Source organism: Ranitomeya variabilis, chromosome 4 (assembly GCF_051348905.1).
Source record: "Ranitomeya variabilis isolate aRanVar5 chromosome 4, aRanVar5.hap1, whole genome shotgun sequence".
NCBI classification, from domain to species: Eukaryota; Metazoa; Chordata; class Amphibia; order Anura; family Dendrobatidae; genus Ranitomeya; species Ranitomeya variabilis.
The window spans coordinates 566,861,741-566,887,049 of record NC_135235.1 but is presented as its reverse complement, the minus strand read 5'-3'; the positions used below and the strand labels follow the sequence as shown (position 1 = coordinate 566,887,049).

The 25,309-nt window shown below is 43.3% G+C and overlaps 1 protein-coding gene across 3 annotated transcripts in view; it reads left to right on the top strand.

Annotated features, from left to right (window-relative positions):
• The window catches only part of SYCP2 (synaptonemal complex protein 2), a 551,324-nt gene that overhangs the window by 356,193 nt on the left and 169,822 nt on the right, over positions 1–25,309 (top strand). For 2 of the 3 annotated variants that reach the window (XM_077252835.1, XM_077252836.1), the window contains 2 exons: positions 13,219–13,279; positions 18,202–18,257. In XM_077252835.1, the coding sequence (XP_077108950.1) occupies positions 13,219–13,279; positions 18,202–18,257 (117 nt within the window). The remainder of the gene's footprint in view (positions 1–13,218; positions 13,280–18,201; positions 18,258–25,309) is intronic. The other variant, XM_077252834.1, reaches the window with a different exon arrangement.

The following is a 25,309-nucleotide window of genomic DNA, read 5'->3' as shown; positions in this document are numbered from 1 at the left end:
AAAGGAAAATAAAAGTTGTAACCCTCAACACTGTGCAGTAAAGTGCCCCTGTTTAAGCCATTTCCTGTGGCGATACAGATAGGGTCTTCATTCCCACATTATGCTTTTTAAATTCAGTTCACCCAGGTGACCATGCACATTAGGGTGTTTCATTTTGTATGGTAAAAATTAAAATGTCAAATTTTTGCAGACTTTGCTTACGCCCCGAGTCTTACTAATGTAAAAAGTTTATATGCCAATTTTCAAGATGATCGAACTATGTTTAGAGGTTGCACACTTTTATCAGTTTAATAAAAGCACGCAAAAAAACAGATTTTCAATGTTAAGTATTTTTTTATTAGAAATTCAAACAATTAAAAACTTAGAATAATAGTGACAATAAACAGTAACATTGATAGTCCGTATCATACGTATTATTCTTTTGTTCGCTTGGTGACGGCTTTTCTATGATACTCGACAACTCTTAACAAGAACTGTTTCGGTTGTTCATCTCTGATTGAATTATTAAACTTCTTTATCAGAGCAATGCCCCTTTCTGTGGTGTCATTCACCACCTTAAGAGCATTGATGGAGCTTTTTAGTGTATCACTGCAATACTGCAATATTCTTCTACATCGTGGATCCCAAAATTCAATTCAAAGAATGTCTTTGTTTTACTTGTAACAAAATCGCTGAGGTCTTTTCCTTCAAAAACTAGTTTTTTACCTTCCAACTGTTTCAGCTCCTTTTTCTTTGCAGGTTTCATTCTTAAATTTTCAAACATCTTATCCTTCTCAGCCTGACTGATACGTTCATCCAAAAATGCCAATCCTATGTTAGTTTCTGACAGATACCGAATGTGACTCTTAGCCACTGTGAGGACACTTTCTCTGACATCTTTATCTGGATAATATTGCAAAAGCTGTAGCATCTCCAAATCATTCTTTGGAGCCTGTCGACTTACAACTGCCTCGTGCCAAAAGCGGACATATATTAGACAAACAAAGCGCACTACTTTTCTTATTCCTTTCAATTCGGTATTAGAAATATGCAATTGTTTAATGAATAGCACAATTTTGAGTACATATATGGCCTTTGCCATTCGCCTTGCTTCAGTCAGAGCCCCTGGAACCCTAAATTCGAAATAGTTTTCATCCCAGCCTCCAAGATATAGAAATGATAGTTCTAATAGCTCTTTGGAATCTTCTCTTGGATGACTACAATCTTGCAAGACATTGTTGAGGTAGTCCACTATTTTCACACGTTCTTCTAGAAAACCTTGAATGGGATTTTCTTCATCTAACATCGTGAAATAGAACTTCTTATCAACTGAATTCGACTGATTTTGGAACTTTCGGAAAATCTGGATGTCAGGACAACTTGATGGGATGTTACAACAGTTTCCAAACACTCCTTTCAAGATTAATTCGTGGGTGTGGTGGCGGCAAGCCAACCACAACAATGGTCTCCAAAATTCAGTTTCAATTCTGATTCATGCTCCTTGGATCATTCCTGTATTAGATGCAGTTGTATCGAAAGATATACCAATGATAAGGTCACGTAGCGCGAATCGGTCCATCTCCTGAATAACAACTTCAGCCATTAGCTCACCAGTACCTTTCTGGGCAACAGGTACGCCAAGCAAATGCTCAAAATCTTTTCCAGTTTCAAGAACAGCAGCTCTATCTTCTAGAGTTTTGACACTCCCTCAGGCAACAATTCACTATCCCAATGTAAGATTAAATGAGGAGGATTTTCAAACAGTGACTTTTCCATGTTCTCAGCCATTTGTCTTCTGTTAATCGCCCGAGCTCGGAAAACGGTAGATGGAGATATGGAAATGCATGAAACATCGTGACCAAGGCTTTTTGCAGTTGCAATAAATGAAGTACTTGCTTGTCGAATGGAGAGTTGTTCTCGATCCCATGTAGCCGTGAGTGTGTGATCAAGAGGTTTTAATCTACGACCTGCACAAGATTTTTTTCACTGGTGGTGCAGAAAATTTGTCCTCTTTGTGAATTGATGATGATGGAGATGAGACTGAGTGTTCCACTGTTAATTTTGGCGATTTCTTTATAATGTTTCTCCTTGTATGCCTCCTTTTTTCTGCATTTATTTTCTTTTTAATTTGTGAGGCAAGAACCTTATCTACACCACTCATTGATAAATTCATATAATCCTCTCTTTGTGACATAAGGAATGCTTTATCGTCTTCTAGTACGCTATTCATGGAGATCATATTTTGCTTGGCAATATCAAATAGCTCAACAAGATCACCTTTCCAGATCTGCCACTTCATATTTACTTTGTCAATGTTTCTTGATTTCTCTTTACCCAGATGTTGATATTCCTTGTATAACTTCTGTATACGAGTTCGGATATTCTCCTCTGTCATGACAGGGACACTTGCTTTCTTCCACACTTCCTTTAGTTTAATACTTGTGGATTTAGCAGCACACGAGAGTGTTTCTTGCATTTCCTTGTGATGGTAAATAAAAACTAAAAGCACGTGTTCCTTGGAAGGGAGTTGAGCTCCCAAAAATTCACCACAGGCACCTTTTCAATTAACCAAATTCCCTTTCTAGTACTCTTTTTCAGTTAGACTACCCGCAAAACATAATAGAAACACAACATACACATTAGTGTGATGTCAATGATACATTTTCATGAATTTCGGTACTTTCAGATAAGTGATCAAAGTGTGCAACCTCTAAATATTAATTGATTTCGCTAAATATTTTTACATGGATCTTTTAGATGACTTAGACCAAGGATTCAAGCAAAGTCATATGAAAATCAAAACTTCGGAAAAATGAAAAACCCTAATGCACATGGTACTTTATTGCATCGCAGTGCCAAATTTTATCCTGGGAAACAGGTTATTGGTGGAATGTGAACATTTTGTAATGTTTTTGTTGGCTACACAATAAAGATTAACATTCTTAAAATTTAGGAAGTACCACTAATCTTTTGTGCATGTTTTTCCTTTTTTTTGAATTGCTAACCACTGAACCACCGTGTTGGCCTCTTCCTGTTCGTAACATATATGTCAGTCAAGTATGTTTTTGTCAATCACTATAAATTGTGGCATGGATAAAACAGCGACAACCAGATTTTTCTGACCTTAGACAGTGTCTGTCAATCATACCTCTTCTGCAGGTTATGAGTGAACAAGTGCTGTGCATGTATGATTATACCACTGTAAATGTAAGTGTCACGGAGTGACTGACCCAGTATGACACGACTCAACGGTTGGTTGGTCACCAAACGCCACAGCAACACAACACCGATGGAATAGGGGAGAGGAAAGCCCTGACACTAGGGAATCAGGGACGGACTCCTTCTGAGCTCAAACCTGAGCCTGTCCCTGATCTCACCGAACACCCCATGCAGGTCCTTCCCCCTGCCGACGTCAGGATACCTCGTCCCTAAATGTCACCTATAACTGCCCGAGATAGTACAGGTGACGGTCACTAGCTGCACCTACTGTAGGTAAGACACACAGGGAAGGGACAGACACCGAAGGGACGAGGTAACAAAAATATAACACTTAGCTTTCTGCTGCAAAGCACTGCACAGCAGGATAAAGACACCAGATAAACGTATTTAGCTGAAGCACCACTGCTTCCAGAGAGCTCCTTATTCCAGTTTGGTCACTACAGATTGCTCTAACACCGACAGTCAGCTGATGCATCAGGTGACCTTTTAACCCCTTCATGACCCAGCCTATTTTGACCTTAATGACCTGGCCATTTTTTGTAATTCTGACCAGTATCCATTTATGAGGTAATAACTCAGGAAAGCTTCAACAGATCCTAGCGGTTCTGAGATTGTTTTTTCGTGACATATTGGGCTTCATGTTAGTGGTAAATTTAGGTCGATAATTTTTGCGTTTATTTGTGAAAAAAATGAAAATTTTGAAGATTTCGCAATTTTCGAATTTTGAATTTTTATTCTGTTAACCCCTTCATGACCCAGCCTATTTTGGCCTTAATGACCTTGCCGTTTTTTGCAATTCTGACCAGTGTCCCTTTATGAGGTAATAACTCGGGAACGCTTCAACGGATCCTAGCGATTCTGAGATTGTTTTTTCGTGACATATTGGGCTTCATGTTAGTGGTAAATTTAGGTCGATAATTTCTGAGTTTATTTGTGAAAAAAACGGAAATTTGGCGAAAATTTTGAAAATTTAGCAATTTTCACATTTTGAATTTTTATTCTGTTAAACCAGAGAGTTATGTGACACAAAATAGTTAATAAATAACATTTCCCACATGTCTACTTTACATCAGCACAATTTTGGAAACAAATTTTTTTTTTTTGCTAGGAAGTTATAAGGATTAAAATTTGACCAGTGATTTCTCATTTTTACAACAAAATTTACAAAACCATTTTTTTTAGGGACCACCTCACATTTGAAGTCAGTTTGAGGGTTCTATATGGCTGAAAATACCCAAAAGTGACACCATTCTAAAAACTGCACCCCTCAAGGTGCTCAAAACCACATTCAAGAAGTTTATTAACCCTTCAGGTGTTTCACAGCAGCAGAAGCAACATGGAAGTAAAAAATGAACATTTAACTTTTTAGTCACAAAAATGATCTTTTAGCAACAATTTTTTTATTTTCCCAAGGGTAAAAGGAGAAACTGGACCATGGACGTTGTTGTCCAATTTGTCCTGAGTACGCTGATACCTCATATGTGGGGGTAAACCACTGTTTGGGCGCACGGCAGGGCTCGGAAGGGAAGGAGCGCCATTTGACTTTTTGAATGAAAAATTGGCTCCAATCTTTAGCGGACACCATGTCGCGTTTGGAGAGCCCCCGTGTGCCTAAACATTGGAGCTCCCCCACAAGTGACCCCATTTTGAAAACTAGACCCCCCAAGGAACTTATCTAGAAGCATAGTGAGCACTTTAAACCCCCAGGTGCTTCACAAATTGTTCCGTAAAAATGAAAAAGTACTTTTTTTTCACAAAAAAATTATTTTAGCCTCAATTTTTTCATTTTCACATGGGCAACAGGATAAAATGGATCCTAAAATTTGTTGGACAATTTCTCCTGAGTACACCAATACCTCACATGTGGGGGTAAACCACTGTTTGGGCACATGGTAAGGCTCGGAAGGGAAGGAGCGCCATTTGACTTTTTGAATGAAAAATTATCTCCATCGTTAGCGGACACCATGTCGCGTTTGGAAAGCCCCCGTGTGCCTAAACATTGGAGCTCCTCCACAAATGACCCCATTTTGGAAACTAGACCCCCCAAGGAACTTATCTAGAGGCATAGTGAGCACTTTAAACCCCCAGGTACTTCACAAATTGATCCGCAAAAATGAAAAAGTACTTTTTTTTCACACAAAATTTCTTTTAGCCTCAATTCTTTCATTTTCACATGGGCAACAGGATAAAATGGATCCTAAAATTTGTTGGGCAATTTCTCCTGAGTACGCCGATACCTCATATGTGGGGGTAAACCACTGTTTGGGTGCACGGCAAGGCTCGGAAGGGGAGGCGTGCCATTTGACTTTTTGAATGGAAAATTAGCTCCAATCGTTAGCGGACACCATGTCGCGTTTGGAGAGCCCCTGTGTGCCTAAACATTGGAGCTCCCCTACAAGTGACCCCATTTTGGAAACTAGACCCCCCAAGGAACTTATCTAGATTCATAGTGAGCACTTATAACCCCCAGGTGCTTCACAGAAGTTTATAACGCAGAGCCGTGAAAATAAAAAATAATTTTTCTTTCCTCAAAAATGATTTTTAGCCCAGAATTTTTTATTTTCCCAAGGGTAATAGGAGAAATTGGACCCCAAATGTTGTTGTCCAGTTTGTCCTGAGTACGATGATACCCCATATGTGGGGGTAAACCACTGTTTGGGCGCACGGCAGGGCTCGGAAGGGAAGGCACGCCATTTGACTTTTTGAATGGAAAATTAGCTCCAATCATTAGCGGACACCATGTCGCGTTTGGAGAGCCCCTGTGTGCCTAAACATTGGAGCTCCCGCACAAGTGACCCCATTTTGGAAACTAGACCTCCCAAGGAACTAATCTAGATGTGTGGTGAGCACTTTGAACCCCCAAGTGCTTCACAGAAGTTTATAACGCAGAGCCATGAAAATAAAAAATAATTTTTCTTTTCTCAAAAATGATTTTTTAGCCCACAATTTTTTATTTTCCCAAGGGTAACAGGAGAAATTGGACCCCAAAAGTTGTTGTCCAGTTTCTCCTGAGTATGCTGATACCCCATATGTGGGGGTAAACCACTGTTTTGGCACACGTCGGGGTTCGGAAGGGAAGTAGTGACGTTTTGAAATGCAGACTTTGATGGAATGCTCTGCGGGCATCAGGTTGCGTTTGCAGAGCCCCTGATGTGCCTAAACAGTAGGAACTCCCCACAAGTGACTCCACTTTGGAAACTAGACCCCCGAGGGAACTTATCTAGATGTGTGGTGAGCACTTTGAACCCCCAAGTGCTTCACAGAAGTTTATAACGCAGAGCCGTGAAAATAATAAATGTGTTTCCTTTCCTCAAAAATATTTTTTAGCCCAGAATTTTTTATTTTTGCAAGAGTAACAGGAGAAATTGGACCCCAAAAGTTGTTGTCCAGTTTCTCCTGAGTACGCTGATACCCCTTATGTGGGGGTAAACCACTGTTTGGGCATATGCCGGGGCTCAGAATGGAAGTAGTGACGTTTTGGAATGCAGACTTTAATGGAATGGTCTGCGGGCATCATGTTACGTGTGCAGAGCCCCTGATATTCCTAAACAGTAGAAACCCCCCACAATTGACCCCATTTTGGAAACTAGACCCCCCAAGGAACTTATCTAGATGTGTGGTGAGCACGTTCAACCCCCAAGTGCTTCACAGAAGTTTACAACGCAGAGCCGTGAAAATAAAAAATCATTTTTCTTTCCTCAAAAAAGATGTTTTAGCAAGCAATTTTTTATTTTCACAAGGGTAACAGGAGAAATTGGACCCCAATATTTGTTGCCCAGTTTGTTGTGAGTATGCTGATACCCCATATGTGGGGGTAGACCACTGTTTGGGCATATGCCGGGGCTTGGAAGGGAAGTAGTGGCATTTGAAATGCAGACTTTGATGGAATGGTCTGCGGGCGTCACATTGCATTTGCAGAGCCCCTGATGTGCCTAAACAGTAGAAACACCCCACAAGTGACCCCATTTTGGAAACTAGACCCCCCAAGGAACTTATCTAGATGTGTGGTGAACACTTTCAATCCCCAAGTGCTTCACAGAAGTTTATAACGCAGAGCCGTGAAAATAAAAAATAATTGTTCTTTCCTCAAAAATTATGTTTTAGCAAGTAATTTTTTATTTTTGCAAGGGTAACAGGAGAAATTGGACCCCAACAGTTGTTGCCCAGTTTGTCCTGAGTACGCTGGTACCCCAAATGTGGGGGTAAACCACTGTTTGGGCGCACGTTGGGGCTTGGGAGGGAGGGAGCACCATTTGACTTTTTGAACGCAAGATTGGCTGGAATCAATGGTGGCGCCATGTTGCGTTTGGAGACCCCTGATGTGCCTAAACAGTGGAAACCCCTCAATTCTAACTTCAACACTAACCCCAACACACCCCTAATCCTAATCCCAACTGTAGCCATAACCCTAATCACAACCCTAACCCCAACACACCCCTAACCACAACCCTAACCGCAACACACCCGTAACCCTAATTCCAACCCTAATCCTAACCCTAATCCCAACCCTAACCCTAATCCCAACCCTAACCACAACTGTAACCCCAGCACACCCCTAACCCTATCCGTAACCCTAACCACAAGCCTAATCTTAACCCTATTTGCAACCCTAGCCCTATTTCCAACCCTAACCCTAAGGCTATGTGCCCACGTTGCGGATTCGTGTGAGATTTTTCCGCACGATTTTTGAAAAATCTGCAGGTAAAAGGCACTGCGTTTTACCTGCAGATTTACAGCAGATTTCCAGTGTTTTTTTGTGCGGATTTCACCTGCGGATTCCTATTGAGGAACAGGTGTAAAACGCTGCGGAATCCGCACAAAGAATTGACATGCTGCGGAAAATACAACGCAGCGTTTCTGAACGGAATTTTCCGCACCATGGGCACAGTGGATTTGGTTTTCCATAGGTGTACATGGTACTGTAAACCTGATGGAAAACTGCTACGAATTTGCAGCGGCCAATCCGCTGCGGATCCGCGGCCAATCCGCTGTGGATCCGCGGCAATCCGCAGCCAAATCCGCACTGTGTGCACATGCCATAACCATAACCCTAACCCTACCCGTAACCCTAACCCTACCCCTAGTTCTAACCCTAACCCTAGTGGAAAACGAAAAAAATATATATATTTTCTTTATTTTATTATTGTCCCTACCTATGGGGGTGATAAAGGGGGGGGTTTATTTATTATTTTTTTTATTTTGATCTCTGTGATAGAACCTACCACAGCGATCAAAATGTACTTGTAAGGAATCTGCCGGCTGGCAGATTCGGCGGGCGCACTGAGCATGCGCCCGCCATTTTGGAAGATGGCGGCGCCCAGCGAGGAGACGTACGGACACCGGGAGGATCGGTAAGTATGAAGGGGTGGTGGGGGGGTGGATCGGAGCACAGGGGGGTAATCGGATCACAGGGGGGGTGAATCCAAACAAGGAGGGAGCGGACAGGAGGACGGGGGGGACCGGACCCCATAACGGAGGACTGGGGGGGCGATCGGTGGGTGTGTGGGGGGGTCACTTCAGTATTTCCAGCCATGGCCGATGATATTGCAGCATCGGCCATGGCTGGATTGTAATATTTCACCAGTTTTTTAGGTGAAATATTACAAATCGCTCTGATTGGCAGTTTCACTTTCAACAGTCAATCAGAGCGATCGTAGCCACGGGGGGGTGAAGCCACCCCCCCTGGGCTGAAGCACCACTCCCCCTGTCTCTGCAGATCGGGTGAAAATGGAGTTAACCCTTTCATCCGATCTGCAGGGACGCGATCTTTCCATGACGCCACATAGGCGTCATGGGTCGGATTGGCACGGGTTTTCATGATGCCTACGTGGCGTCAAAGGTCGGGAAGGGGTTAAACCAGAGAGTTATGTGACACAAAATAGTTAATAAATAACATTACCCACATGTCTACTTTACATCAGCACAATTTTGGAAACAACTATTTTTTTTGCTAGTTAGTTATAAGGGTTAAAATTTGACCAGCGATTTCTCATTTTTACAACAAAATTTACAAAACCATTTTTTTTAAGGACCACCTCACATTTGAAGTCAGTTTGAAGGGTCTATATGGCTGAAAATGCCCAAAAGTGACACCATTCTAAAAACTGCACCCCTCAAGGTGCTCAAAACCACATTCAAGAAGTTTATTAACCCTTCAGGTGCTTCACAGTAGCAGAAGCAACATGGAAGGAAAAAATGAACATTTAACTTTTTAGTCACAAAAATGATCTTTTAGCAACAATTTTTTTTGTTTTCACATATGTGGGGGTAAACCACTGTTTGGGCACACGTCGGGGCTCAGAAGGGAAGTAGTGTCGTTTTGGAATGCAGACTTTGATAGAATGGTCTGCGGGCGTCATGTTACGTTTGCAGAGCTCCTGATGTGCCTAAACAGTAGAAACCCCCACCAACTGACCCCATTTTGGAAACTAGACCCCCCAAGGAACTTATCTAGATGTGTGGTGAGCACTTTGAACCCCCAAGTTGTTCACAGAAGTTTATAACGCAGAGCCGTGAAAATAAAAAATAATTTTTCTTTCCTCAAAAATTATTTTATAGCAAGCAATTTTTTATTTTCACAAGGGTAACAGGAGAAATTGGATCCCAAAAGTTGTTGTCCAGTTTGTCCTGAGTACGCTGATACCCCATATGTGGGGGGAACCACTGTTTGGGCACACGTCGGGGCTTGGAAGGGAAGTAGTGACGTTTTGAAATGCAGACTTTGATGGAATGGTCTGCGGGCGTCATGTTACATTTGGAGAGCCCCTGATGTGCCTAAACAGTAGAAACCCCCCACAAATGACCCCATTTTGGAAAATAGACCCCCCGAAGGAACTTATCTAGATGTGTGGAGAGTACTTTGAACTCCCAAGTGCTTCACAGAATTTTATAACGTAGAGCCGTGAAAATAAAAAATCATTTTTTTCCCCACTAAAATAAATTTTTAGCCCCCAATTTTTTATTTTCCCAAGGGTTGCATGAGAAATTAGACCCCCAAAGTTGTTCTGCAATTTTTCCTGAGTACACTTATGCCCCTTATGTTTGGGTAAACCACTGTTTGGGCACACGTCGGGGCTCGGAAGGGAGGGAGCACCATTTGACTTTTTTAATGCAAGATTGGCTGGAATCAATGGTGGCGCCATGTCGCGTTTGGGACCCCCTGATGTGCCTAAACAGTGGAAACCCCTCATTCTAACTCCAACACTAACATCAACACACCCCTAATCCCAACTCTAACCATAACCGTAATCACAACCCTAACCCCAACATAACCCTAACCTCAACACACCCCTAATCCCAACCCGAACCCTAACCCCAACCCTAACCCCAACACACCCCAATCCCAAACCTAACCCTAACCACAAGCCTAACCCTAACCCCAACATACCCCTAACCCTAATCTTATCCCTAATTCCAACTCTAATCCCAACCCTAACTCTAATTCCAACCCTAACCCTAAGGCTATCTGCCCACGTTGCTGATTTGTATGCGGATTTTTCCGCACCGTTTTTGAAAAATCTGCAGGTAAAATACACTGCATTTTACCTGCGGATTTCCTGTGGTTTTACACCTGCGGATTCCTATTGAGGAGCAGGTGTAAAACGCTGCGGAATCCGCAAAAGAATTGACATGCTGCGGAAAATGCAATCAGCGTTTCCGCACCATGGGCACAGCGGATTTTTTTTTCCATAGGTTTACATGGTACTGTACAACGCATGGAAAACTGCTGTGAATCCGCAGCGGCTGATTCGTTGCGGATCCGCAGCCAAATCCGCACCGTGTGCACATACCTTAATTCCAACCCTAACCCTAATTCTAACCCTTACCCTAATTGAAACCCTAACCCTAGTTCTAACCCTAACCCTAGTTCTAACCCTAGCCCTAACCCTAGTTCTAACCCTAACCCTAGTGGAAAAATAAAAATAAATATATTTTCTTTATTTTATTATTTTTCCTACCTGTGGGGGTGATAAAGTGTGGGGGGGAGCTATTTACTTTTTTTTTATTTTGATCACTGTGATAGGTTGTATCACAGTGATCAAAATGTACCGCGGGAATGAATGAATCTGCCAGTCGGCAGATTCTGTGGGCGCACTGCGCATGCGCCTGCCATTTTGGAAGATGGCGGTGCCCATCGCTAAAGACTGCTGGCATCGGGAGGGACGCCAGGACTCGGGAGGCACAGAGGGGGTGAGATCGGACAGCGGGGGGGACGGAGGACAGGACAGGGGGCGGAGGACAGGACGGAGGGGAGAGGAGGGCTGACGGCGGCGGCAGATCGCCGCTGTCAGTCGGTGGCGGGGGTGGATCGGGGTCTCCAGCCATGGCCGATTATATTGCAGCATCCGCCATGGCTGGATTGTAATATTTCAGCAAGTTTGACTGGTGAAATATTACAAATTGCTATCGTGGCTACGTGGGGGGCAAAGCCACCCCCCCTGGGCTGAAGTACCACTCCCCCTGTTCCTTTAGGTCGGGTGAAATTACAGTTAGCCCTTTCACCCGACCTGTAGGGACGCGATCATTCTGTGACACAGCATATGCCTCACAGGTCGGATTGGCACCGACTTTCATGACTCATACGCTGTCACAGGTCGGGAAGGGGTTAAAGGATGGTGGAAGTGGTCACCACCCACATCAGCTGACCCAGCAGCAATGCAATTACAACCCCAGGGAGAAACTGACATTAACTCCCAATGGCCTGAAAGGAAAAGAGTTTAAAGTTAAAGAAACCAGATCTGCCACAAACCCAAAAATGGATCGTGACAGTAAGCCTCAATTTGCTAAGGTACCAGTAATTCTGCCATATACTGTATTTCTGATGCATGGCTGGTAAGGGTTGAAGGGTTTTTTCAAAATGTATTCTATATGTAAAAATGAAGTATACACTGATCATTGGGAAACCCCAGATCATGAGAGAGAGCAGGTTATAACCCTAGTTATCCATGGAGAGGGGGCTTTATGTACTCAGCAATACTCTATTGAAATGTTTAGGAGTAATGGAAACTTCTGCGTGCTCATACTTTGTGATTTTCATAACTCTTCAAATAACTGATCATAACAGGATGAAGTGTGCAAACTAATGATTTTTGGCATTACATAGGGTTCCATAGAAATAAAAAAGGTACATCATTACAGTATATACTCGAGTATAAACCATGGTTTTTCTGCACATTTTTTGTGTGCTGAAAACGCCCCTCCCCCTCAGCTTATTCTTGAATGTTGAATGAGGCTCCAGAAGATGAAGGGGGAGCGGCAGCTGAGAACCAGCGGGTCATGGAAGGCAGGAGCCGGCTGCTGGGGCTAAAGCCTGTGCTCGCGGCAAAAGAGAAATTAATATTCACTACGCTGGCAGTGAATATTCATTTCTCTGTAATTGCGGGCACAGTGGTCACAGCTTCGGCTGACACTGTACGCGCTGCTAAATAGCAATGAATACTCACTGCACTTAGTCCCGACATGGCGAGCAATGAGTATTCAGGAACAAGACACTGTGAGGGAGCGCAGGAAGGTAAGTAGGATGTTTTATTTATTTTATGTTTTTCTGATGGGGCCATGCATACCAGGATAGGGATGAGGAGCCATGCATACCAGGATAGGGATGAGGAGCCATGCACACCAGGATAGGGATTAGGAGCCATGCATACCAGGATGGGGATGAGGAGCCATGTATACAAGGATAGGGATGAGGAGGCCATGCATACCAGGATAGGGATAAGGAGGCTATATAGACCAGAATGGGGATGAGGGGGCCGTGGAGACCAGGATGGGTATGAGGAGCCATGCATGCCAGGATGGGGATGAAGAGTCATGCATACCAGGATAGGGATGAGGGGACAATGCATACCTGGCTTATACTCGAGTCAATAAGTTTTCTCAGGTTTTTTATGGTAAAATTAGTTGCCTCGGCTTATATTCGAGTATATACGGTACTTTTTATTTTAAGAAAAACAGAGAAAGAATAAGTTCACCAATAATAGCCTATGTTTAATTTATATTTTAACAAGTATATTTCCTTAGCAGGGATGATGTTTACAGCTTTAATTCCAAGGGAAGTGATGAGCCTTCGATAGAGCTTGGGGTATGTTAATAAATGACATAGAAAACATTAGAGGTGTGAAAAATTTTTAGATAAACATGTCATTTGAGCTACAGAGCCTTTTTTGCACAGGGAAATAATTGTCTAAATAAATGATAATATGCTCATTTGTTTTTGTTCACATCTTTTATGGTGACAAAAGAATTGACATTTTTCATCAACACATCCTCCTGTGTAAACTCTAGTAATGAAAACTGTATGAGGAGGGACAATTATTGATCACACAAATACTTCTTAGGGCTCATACTCGTTAGCGAGAAAAACGGACAAGTGTAATCCGAAAAAAAAAACAGATTGCACTCTGACCAATGTTATTCAATGGGTTACATATCATCTGCAATTTTTTCTCAGCTGAAATCGTACTGAGGGAAAAATTGCAGCATAATGAGACTCGTGAATACAAGTCAATGGGTACAAGCAAAAAATCTTACAACATTCGGACCATGCAAGATCTACACACCGATCTCCTTTGTAAAGCCGACAATTCAGCAGCCGCGCACAGTAAAATCACATCAGGACCCGACAGTAAAGAATAGATAGATTGCATAATGTATACAGTGGGTACGGAAAGTATTCAGACCCCTTTACATTTTTCACTCTTTGTTTCATTGCAACCATTTGGTAAATTGAAAAAAGTTAATTTGTTTCCTCATTAATGTACATTAAAAAGGCACACACCTGTCTATATAAGACCTCACAGCTCACCTTGCATGTCAGACCAAATGAAAATCATGAGGTCAAAGGAACTGGCCAAGGAGCTGAGAAACAGAATTGTGGCAAGGCACACATCTGGCCAAGGTTACAATAGAATTTCTGCAGCACTCAAGGTTCCTAAGAGCACAGTGGCCTCCATAATCCTTTATATTGAAGAAGTTTGGGGCCACCAGAAGTCTTACTAGACCTGGCCATCCAGCCAAACTGAGCAATCGTGGGAGAAGAGCCTTGTGAGAAAGGTAAAAAAGAACCCGAAGATCACTGTGGCTGAGCTCCAGAGAGAGCTTTTCCCACACCACTCCATTGCCCATTCCACCACCTACATCATTTCCTCCTCCCCCACCACCTCCAGTAGGGAGATCGCAGAAAGTTCCACAAAGTCAACTATCACTGCAGCCCTCCACCAGTCAGGCCTTTATGGCAGAGTGGGCCGACGGAAGTCTCTCCTCTGTGCAAGACATATGAAAGTCCGCGTAGAGTTTGCTAAAAACACATGAAGGACTCCCAGACTATGAGAAATAAGATTCTCTCGTCTGATGAGACGAACCTAGACCTTTTTGGTGATAATTCTAAGCGGTATGTGTGGCGAAAACCAAGCACTGCTCATCATCTGCTTAATAGAATCCCATCAGTGAAACGTGGTGGCAGCATCATGCTATGGGGGTGTTTTTCAGCTGCAAGGACAGGACGACTGGTTGCAATTGAATGAAACATGAAGGCGGTCAAGTACAGAGATATCCTGGATGAAACCTCTTCCAGAGTGTTCTGGACCTCAGACTTGGCCAAAGGTTCACCTTCCAACAAGACAATGACCCTAAGCACACAGCTAAAATAGCAAAGGAGTGCATTCAGAACACCTCTGTGACCATTCTTGACTGGCCCAGCCAGAGCCCTGACCTAAACCCAATTGAGCATCTCTGGAGAGACCTGAAAATGGCTGTCCATCAACATTCACCATCCAACCTGACGGAACCTGAGAGGATCTGCAAGGAAGAATGGCAAAGGATCCCCGAATCCAGGTGTGAAAAACTTGTTGCATCTTTCCCAAGAAGACTCATGGCTGTACTAGCTCAAAAGGGTGCTTCTACTCAATACTGAGCAAAGGATCTGAATACTTATGACCATGTGATATTTTAGTTTTTCTTTTTTAATAAATTTGCAAAAATTTCTACATTTCTGTTTTTTATTCAGTCAAGCTGGGGTGCAGAGTGTAAATTAATGAGAAAAAAAATGAACTTTTTAGAATTTACCAACTGGCTGCAATGAAACAAAGAGTGAAAATTTTAAAGGGGTCTGAATACATTCCGTATCGACTGTGTATATACAGTATATAGATAGAAGAAAAGTTCTGCAGCCGCGTACAGTAAAATCACAGCAGGTGATAGAATAGAAAGATTGCATACAGTACTAGCACATAGAACAGGTAGATATATAGATGTCAGTGACATATACAATTAGTAAAGTGTGTGCTGTTTACTCTACATGTATTTAATTATTAAAAGATTTTTCTGAAAAAAAATGGTTTGGGCTCCTGTGCAATTTTCTTAACAAGCAGAGGGAAAGCCAACAGCTGGGGGCAATTGTTTATAGCCTGGGAACAGGGTAATACCTATGGAGCTTCCCAGGCTATTAATATCAGCTCACAGCTGTATACTTAGCCTGTACTGACTATTAAAATGAGGGATCCAAAAAAAATGATGTAGTGTCTCCCTATAATTAGTAACCAGCAAAGGCTAAGCAGACAGCTGTGGGATAATATTAATAGCCTAGGAAGGGGCCATGAATATCCCTCCCAGGCTAAAAACATTAGCTCTCAGCCACCCCAGAAAAGGCGCATCTATAAGATGTGCCAATTCTGGCACTTAGCCTCGCTCTTCCCACTTTCTCTGATGCGGTGGCAAGTGTGATAATAGTTGGGGAGGTGACATCAATCCCAGAGGTTAGTAATGGAGAGGCGTCAATAAGACGCCCCCATTACTAGCCCCATAGTCACGTTGTATGAAAACACAGACACCCAGAATAAAGTCCTTTAATTGAAAGAATGACACAGACTCCTTTAATAAATGTTATTTAAACCATACTTACTGCAGATGAAGCTATTTAATAATAGCATCATATATAATTAGAGAGGATGGTACGTAATAAGGGATGGTGTTATACATAACAAAAGATGAAACCATGTAACTAAGGATGGTGTTATACATAATAAGTGAGTACTATATATAGTAAGGGATTGTGCTATATATAAAAAGTGACTACACTATATACTGAGGGATGGCGCTATGCATAATAAGCGAGTACACTATATACTAAGAGACTGTGCTATACATAATAAGTGAGTACACTTGGTTCTCCCCACCACCCCGTCATTTCCCTTTCCACCACCTCTGTCATTGCTTTCTCCCCCACCACCTCACCATTGCCCATTCCACTACCTCCATCATTGCCTTCTCCCCCACCACCCCCATCATTGCCCATTCCACCACCTCCATCATTTCCTCCTCTCCCACCACCCCATCATTGTCCTTTCCCCTACCACCATCATTGCCTTTTCCCACACCACCCCATCATTGCCCATTCCACCACCTACATCATTTCCTCCTCCCCCACCACCTCCATTATTGCACTTTCCACCACCACCATCTTTGTCCTTTCCACCACTACCATCATTGCCTTTTCCCCACCACCCCATTATTGCCCATTCCACCACCTCCATCACTGTTTTCTCCCCCACCACCCCCATCATTGTCCTTTCCACCACCCCATTATTGTCCTTTCCACCACCTCAATCATTGCTTTCTCTCCACCACCTCCATCATTGCCTCCTTCCCCACCACCCCATCATTGTCCTTTCCACTGCCACCATCTTTGCCTTCTCTACCACCCCATCATTGCCCATTCCACCACCTCCATCATTTCCTCCTCCCCCACCATCCCCATCATTGCACTTTTCACCACCACCATCATTGTCCTTTTCACCACCACCATCATTGCCTTTTCCCCCACCACCCCATCATTGCCCATTCCACCACTTCCATCATTTCCTCCTCCCCACCACCCCCATTTCCCTTTCGACCACCTCCATCCTTTCCTCCTCCCCATCACCCCCATTATTGCCCTTTCCACCACCCCATCATTGTCCTATTCACCACCTCCATCATTGCCTTCTCCCCCACCACCATCATTGCCCATTCCACCACCTCCATCATTTCCTCCTCCCCATCACCCCCATTATTGCCTTTTCCACTACCCCCATCATTGTACTTTCCACCACCTCCATCATTGCTTTCTCCCCATCACCCCCATCATTGCCCTCTTCTCCACCTACACACACACAATCACACACACCATCACTCATCTCTATACAAACACACGTACGTACACACACAGCACCTCTCCGCACGCTGTCCAGCAGCATCACCATTGCTGGCAGCTTCCTCTCTCTGGCACAGCCGCGGCGCTGAATGATGATGTCATACAGCCTTTCTGCTGACTGCTGTGTGACACAGAAAGAGCAGGAAGGAGGACGGGTCACTGCAGCTCCGCTCCGCTGCCATTTTCTCTTGTAGGCAGTGGAGCTGCAGGGATCTCTCCCTGCCCGCCGAACAGGAGGGCAATCTGGCCAGGGGCCCCTCAGGGCCGGATAAACAGGCCAGATTGCCCTCAATATTAGCCGCCCTGCAGGGGCCCCGATGCAGCCGCATCGGCTGCACATGCGGTATGTCCGCCCCTGATCTGTCGGAGGTCACCATGAGCGTTCGAACGTTCTTACGCTCGCGATGCCGTCAGAAAGGTCATGGGAGTTCACAGCCAATGAACTCACTTCACCTAATTGACGTCAGGACGATCGCCATGGGAACATTTCTGACGGTGCTAGAGCGGATGTTAGGTCCTGTTGTGAATTTACTGTACGCAGCTGCAGAATTGACAGATTTTTATCAATCTATTTTTAAGAATATTTCCTTTGAAAACTATGTGTAAATGACATAGAGAATTACTCTAGCAATTGCACTGCTTTCGGTTGTAAATCGGATGCTAGGTGTGAAAAATCGGATTGTACTCGCATGACACTCGTCCATATTTTCAGTCCTGATATCGGAAAGGTTTTTTTTTTGCCTTTTCTTTAAATCTAGCTATCTTTTTCAATTCTGCATGATATAAACTAAAACAATAGTTGTTACTTCTTTTAGGTCTCATCAATATTTATTTCAAAACAAATGGTGAACTTTCCAGTTAGCAATGAAGGGTAAGCATGTATATCCTCCTTTAGTAGATTAACCCTTTACAAGCTTGTGTGTACTGCTCTAATAGATTAGCCTGTTACAAGCATGTATGTCCACTAGTAGATTAGCCCTTTCGAAGCCGCTTTATCCTCTTTTATCTAGGCTGTAAAATACACAGAAACATCCTTTTACATGGCTAATAAATAATATTATTTATATATTAAGTAACATTTTGTACATGTCAGGCTCCTGGCAAGAGGTGAATAAAATTTTGTCTGATATGCCTTGTGTTCGTTTCCTACATTTTGTTATAAATTGATGAATTAACCATGTTTATATCCTTGGCAAATTTTAGAGAAAAATAGGCAGATGTATTTTCCCATTATACTCTATGGAGATGTGACTCTACAAAATGACAGCAGAGGTAAATTGATAAGTCAACCTTGAATCCTACCAGATTTGAGATTCAAGCACTATCCACAAACCTCCCAACAGCCCTAGAACCAGTGTAACTGTCCTGAATATTTGCAGCTGTCGGGGTATATCTTAACTTCAGCTGCATCTGTGTCATCAGAACAAAGATACAACTGAATATAACAATAGAGCAGAACACCAACAGCTACTTTTCCCACCATTCAATCTATGTAAAGACGGAAGATCCTTCCAGGAGGTTTGAGTATTGTGATAGTCTAAGATCATGTGACTTGGTAGCAAAGAAGAGGGGCGGTAGACAGGCTAGGTGTATATAGTAGAGTTGAGTATGTGTATATTCCAGATCTTAGCGTGCATTTGTCAGAGCTGAGTGGGTGTGTATGAATGTGCGTGTTTTGATATAGCAGAGTTGTGTGTCTATTGATATAGCAAAACTGTGTGTGTTGATATATCAGAGTGATGTGTGTTTATGTAGCTCTGAGGTGTGTGTTGATGTAGTAGTAGTGTTCTGTATGTGAATGTAGCATCGTTGTGTATGTTGATGCAGCATATTGTGTGTGAGGGGATGTATGGTGTGTAGGGAATCAGACTGTATCGGGGCCATTAAAGCGGTACCATACTGTGTGGGAACACTAACAGGCCTCACGAGGAGCAATATGGCACATATAAAGGACTAAGCGATGTTTAGCTTAAAAGAATTCTGCAATGTGCTACATGATCCACAGTGTTTGTCCCTCTTTCTTATCATTCAAAGTTGGGAGGTATGACTATCCAGCATCCAGCTCCCATATCAGCCCACCCTCATCCCACTTGTTATCTATGGTAAAATTAAATTAAAATTTGTAGATGTCAATCTTCAGTCTGGGATTTTTCTCATTTGCAAAAATGGGCCAATTTTCATCAATATTTGGTCACTGTTTCAGTTTATTTCTGTTGAGTGTTTCATCAGTGATAGTCACGTGTAAAAAATAACTTGCAAAGCTTTTTTTACCCAGTGCAATGTTAAAAACAGACCGCATGTAAATTTCACACAGATGGCAACGTGTGCTATGATTTTTCACTGATTCATAGACTAGTATGGAGAAATTCTGATTAATCAAAAATGAACATGTCTGCATTTTTTTGCTGGCACCTGATCTGCAAAAAAAGCATGAACATGTGAACTGCCTCATAGATTATAATGGATATATGGCAATAATGATCTGCAATGAGCTTTGCTCCTGCCACTGTATTCTGAATGTTGTGCTTGGTGTTTGCATAAACTTGTTGCTAGCAATATTAGAATTGTCTCCATTTTATATTTGTAACAGCGGATGTGCATTACCAATAATAGGCCGCAAAACATTTTGTCGAACTGGTGGTGTTCTGCATTGTACACTGCTTATATTTAGATAAGCCAAAAATCTCTGATGAAGCTGTTAATAGCTGATCTATAGATGTGTGGAACCTTCGCTGATCTGATATTTGATTTAGGCTGGAGTCACACTTAGGCTGCCTTCACACTAGCAGTATTTGGTCAGTATTTTACATCAGTATTTGCAAGCCAAAACCAGGAGTGGGTGATAAATGCAGAAGTGGTGCCTATGTTTCTATTATACTTTTCCTCTAATTGTTCCACTCCTGGTTTTGGCTTGCAAATACTGATGTAAAATACTGACCAAATACTGCTAGTGTGACGGCAGCCTTACCATATAAAAAATCGGTCCGATTTTGACAGCAGAGCATCGCGCAAATGTTCCCTGAACAGTGATCCATATGTAATCCATTTACAATGCGAGGATGCGATTTCCTCGCATCTAGTAACAGTGTGACGTCCTTATGGCATCTGTATGCAATGCGATTTTAACATGAGCTTTTTACATACAGCAGTTCTATGTAAAAGCTCATGTTAAAATTGCATTGTAAAACACAACTGTAAACATCGTTTTAATATCAAATAATCTTCAAAACAGATAGATAGATAGATAGATATAGATATAAATATAGATAGATTAAAAGCCAGCAAATGAGCTGCCACGTACAGTATAGAATAGATTAGAATAGAATAGATATATACACGTAGAGTAGATGTATACACTACCGTTCAAAAGTTTAATGGTCTCCCAGACAATTTTGTGTTTTCCATGAAAACTCCTACTTTTGTTAATCAAAGGAGTTGCCAAATGAATTTAAAATCTAGTCCAGACATTGACTAGGTTTGTAAGAAAGATTTTTATTTGAAACAATAATTTTCTTCTTCAAACTTTGCTTTCGTCAAAGAATGCTCCCTTTGCAGCAGTTACAGCATTGCAGACCTTTGGCATTCTAGTGTCATGGTATAGGACATGGTTCATGTCCTGCTCTCTCAGGGTTAATATTGCTGGCCTCTCTTTGGATCTGGGAGGGGTATTTATATTCACTCCGGACTAGGGTTCCCTATCAGCTATACTGTAGTTTTAGTCTGTGTGTCTGACCTTTTGACTATGAGCTCAGATTGCTATTGCTTGTTCTGCTGGCTTTCTGACCTTTGGCTTCCTTTTCTGACTTTCCCTCGTCTCACCCCTTGGTTATCTTGTTATCTCTTGGTTTTGATCTTGGTACGTTTAACTACTCTCTAGTGTATATTGTCTCCACTGCACCCCAGCGTCTGGCGCCGCCCTCAACCACCTCCTTCCCTGTCACATGGTTCAGGTCCTGTTTGCTACCCTTTGAGTTCCCCACCGCTCTGCTCTCAGCTCCCTTGCTGCGGCGTGCAGCTCTCCCCGCAGTAGTAATACCCGGGAGTTGTGACATTTAGCTGACCATACAGTCTTTCCCTGGTGGTGGGGTGTTATTATATTATGGATCCAGTACAGGCTCTCACGGGGCAGGTTATTGATCTCTCCCAGCTTATGCAGAAGCTGTCCATGAAGCAGCAAGTCCTGGTTCGCTCACACCAACAGGTGCAGAGAGATGTGGCAGGCGCTCTACAGGGGTCTGCTCTGTCGGGGTTCCAGGAGGGGGGCCCCACTGATGTATCCCTAGTGGACCCCGAGCCACCGGTAAAGTTACCCGACAGTTTTTCCGGAGATAAAAAATTGTTTAGGATCTTCAAGGAGGGATGCAAGTTGTTCTTTGAATTGCGTCCCCAGGCTTCTGGAAATGAAAGGCAGAGGGTGGGAGTCGTAATGTCCTTGTTGAGAGGGGCTCCACAGGCATAGGCTTTCTCTCTTCCTCTATTCCTGAACGTATGTCTGTGAACCTGTTCTTTGAGGCTCTGGGGCACATTTATGATGAGCCTGATGGAGTGCGTCTGGCAGAGGATATGGTGATGAGTGTGACACAGGGGAGACACTCCGCTGAATGGTTTTGTTCAGAGTTTAGGCGTTGGGCAGCCGAAGTATCTTGGAACAATGACACCCTGAGGGGCTTGTTCAGCAGAGGCCTGTCTGACCATCTGGCATTACATCCTCCTCCTGATACCCTGGAGGACGCCATGACGCAGGCGGTCCATATGGATCGGAGACTCCGTGCTAGAGGAGTGATGCAACAAGAGACTCCCTTTTACTCCAAATTGTGTGACACTACACCCGTACCTGAGCCCATGGAGATTGGGGCTATCTTGGTAAAGGAAAAAGAGAGAAGGCACCGTAGAGACAACCTACTATGCTTTTACTGTGGAGCCTCTGGACATTGGAAAAGGGACTGTCCCTCCTGCCCTTCTTCAAGTGAAACCATCGGAAAACGACTGAGTCTGGGCAACAATCGAGGAGGTTGTCCAGACTCCAAGGTACATTTTTCCTTGCTTGCTAAAATTGTGCTCCAGGTGGAATTGGAACTTGCTGGCTGTCCTGTCATGACCACTGCATTTGTTGACTGTGGTTCCTCCATTAATCTGATTGATGCCCAAGTTGTGACACTTAATAAGATAGGAACAGTCAGGCTGAAAGACCCTGTTAAAATTGTGGCTGTTGATTCATTCCATCTTGCCTGGGATGGAATTTGTTTCATGTCTGATGTCTTTTCTCTGAAAGTGGGTTCCACTCACGTAGAAAAATTAAGTTGTTTTGTTATGAATGATCTGCCTGCAGGACTGGTACTGGGGATGTCTTGGCTGCAATGCCACAATCCTGCCATTGATTGGGTGACGGGGGAGATCACTCAATGGGGATGTAAGGATAACGGTCCATGTTGTAACCTGGGACCTTTTGTCAACCCGGTAAAATCTGTATCTGTGTCAGTCTGGAAGGTATTCTAGAATACTTTAATTATTTCGAAGACATGTTCTCCGAAAGCAAGGCTGAGACGCTTCCACCACATCGACCTTTTGATTGTGCCATTGATTTATTCGCAGGAGCCAAATTACCCAAGGCTATTCTGTTTAATTTATCTGGGCCTGAGCGCCAAGCCATGAAAGATTACATAATAAAAATAATCTTTATTTATATAGCGCCAACATATTCTGCAGCGCTTTACAGTTTAACAGTTTCAAACACAACAGTCATAAGTAACAGCGTTAACGATGCAATAATTAAAGTAAAATAAGACGACCCTGCTCGTGAGAGCTTACAATTTACAATGAGGTGGGGTGATGCAAAATACAGGTGTGTATTTACAATGATGTATTTATAATGATGGTCTAGCCGTCTACAGGGGATTGATGGAAGTAGTGAATGGGCTACACACAAACATAAAATGACTTTGATGAGTGAACGTGATAGGCCGCTCTGAACAAATATATTTTGAGGGAGCGCCTAAAACTATGCAAATTGTGGATGGTCCTAATATCTTGGGGTAGAGCATTCCAGAGGATTGGCGCAGCACGGGAGAAGTCTTGGAGTCGGGAGTGGAAGGTACGAATTAGTACAGAGGTTAGTCGAAAGTTGTTTGCAGAGCCCAGTGTTCGGTTAGACCGATAGACCGAAATGAGGGAGGAGATGTAAGGGGTGCCGCACTGTGAAGAGCTTTGTAGGTGAGGACAAGTACTTTGAATTGGATTCTATAATGAATGGGCAGCCAGTGTAACGACTGGCGAAGAGCATTTAGATAGATGGACAACCCTGGCTGCTGCATTTAGGATAGACTGGAGAGGGGAAAGTCGAGTAAGGGGAGGCCAATTAATAGAGCGTTACAGTAATCCAGGCGGGAGTGGATCAAGGTGACAATGTTCTTTAGGTGTAAGTGGCACGAGGGGGCAAGAGATTGTATATGGGATGTGAAGAAGAGATCGGAATCAAACATAATACCCAGACAGGGCGCCTGCTGCCGGGGTGTTATTATGGTGCCACCCACAGAGAGGGAAATGTAAGATTTAGGGAGGTTAGTAGATGGCGGGAGCAGAAGAAGTTCAGTTTTGGAGAGGTTGAGTTTCAGATAGAGAGAGGACATGATGTTGGAGACTGCGGACAGACAGTCACTAGCATTCTGTAGTACAACGGGGATAAGGTTAGTGGATGACGTGTATAGTTGTGTGTCATCGGCATAAAGATGGTACTGAAATTCAAATCTGCTGATGGTTTGTCCAATTGGGGCCGTGTAGAGGGAGAAGAGAAGGGGGCCAAGGACTGAGCCCTGAGGTACCCTGACAGTGAGAGGAAGAGGAGATGAATTGGAGCCAGCGAACAGAACACTGAAGGAGCGGTCAGAAAGATAGGAAGAGAACCAAGAGAGAGCAGTGTCCTTAATGCCTAGTGACTGGAGCCTAGAGGGTGGTCAACAGTGTCGAAAGCTGTAGAAATGTCGAGAAGAATGAGCAGAGTTGTCATTGTTACATTTTGCTGTCAGAAATTTGTTGGTCATCTTGATGAATGCAGTCTGTCGATTGTAGGGGCGAAAACCGGACTGTGAAGGGTCTAGGAGGGAATGAGTGGAGAGGTAACGGGTAAGGCAGGAGTAGATCAGGCTCTCCAAGAGTTTAGAGATGAACGGGAGATTGGAGACTTGTCTGTAGTTATTTGTGCAGGACGGGTTGAGGGCGGGTTTCTTTAGTAATGGAGTAATGACAGAGTGATTGAAGGAGTAGGGGAAAATGCCAGAGGAGAGGGAGAGATTAAAGATTGTAGTTAGGTGATTTGTGACGACTGGAGAGAGAGACTGGAGGAGATGAGAGGGAATGGGGTCGGTAGTGCATGTAGTCGGACAAGAAGAAGAAAGGAGCTTGGAGACTTCTGTGATGGGATAAAATGTGGAGAGTGAGCCAGGGGAAATGCAGCGAGGGTTGGGAGTCACTGCACTTGGTGGCTGGGAGCAGATTTCCTGATGGATATTATCTATTTTCTCTATAAAGTGGGAGTCCAGGTCATCAGCACAAATGTCTGTGAAAGGGGCTTGTGCTTTTGGCCTGAGGAGGGAGTGAAAGGTGTCAAAAAGTTTATTGGGGTTGTTGGATAGTGAGGAGATCAGAGTGGTGAAGTAGGTCTGTTTGGTGAGGTGAAGGGCAGAATTATAGGTTCTTAACATAAATTTGAAGTGTATGAAGTCTTCTGGTGTGCGAGTTTTACTCCGTAAGTGTTCAACACACCTAGAGCATCGCTGGAGAAATGTGAGCCAGGGCTGTTTTACTCTGTTTGGACCTTCTGGGGGTGAGGGGAGCTACTTGGTCAAGGGTGCTTCTAAGAGTGTCATTGTAGTGATGTACAGCCAGATCAGGACAGGAAAAAGAGGAGATTGGGTACAACGATTAGTG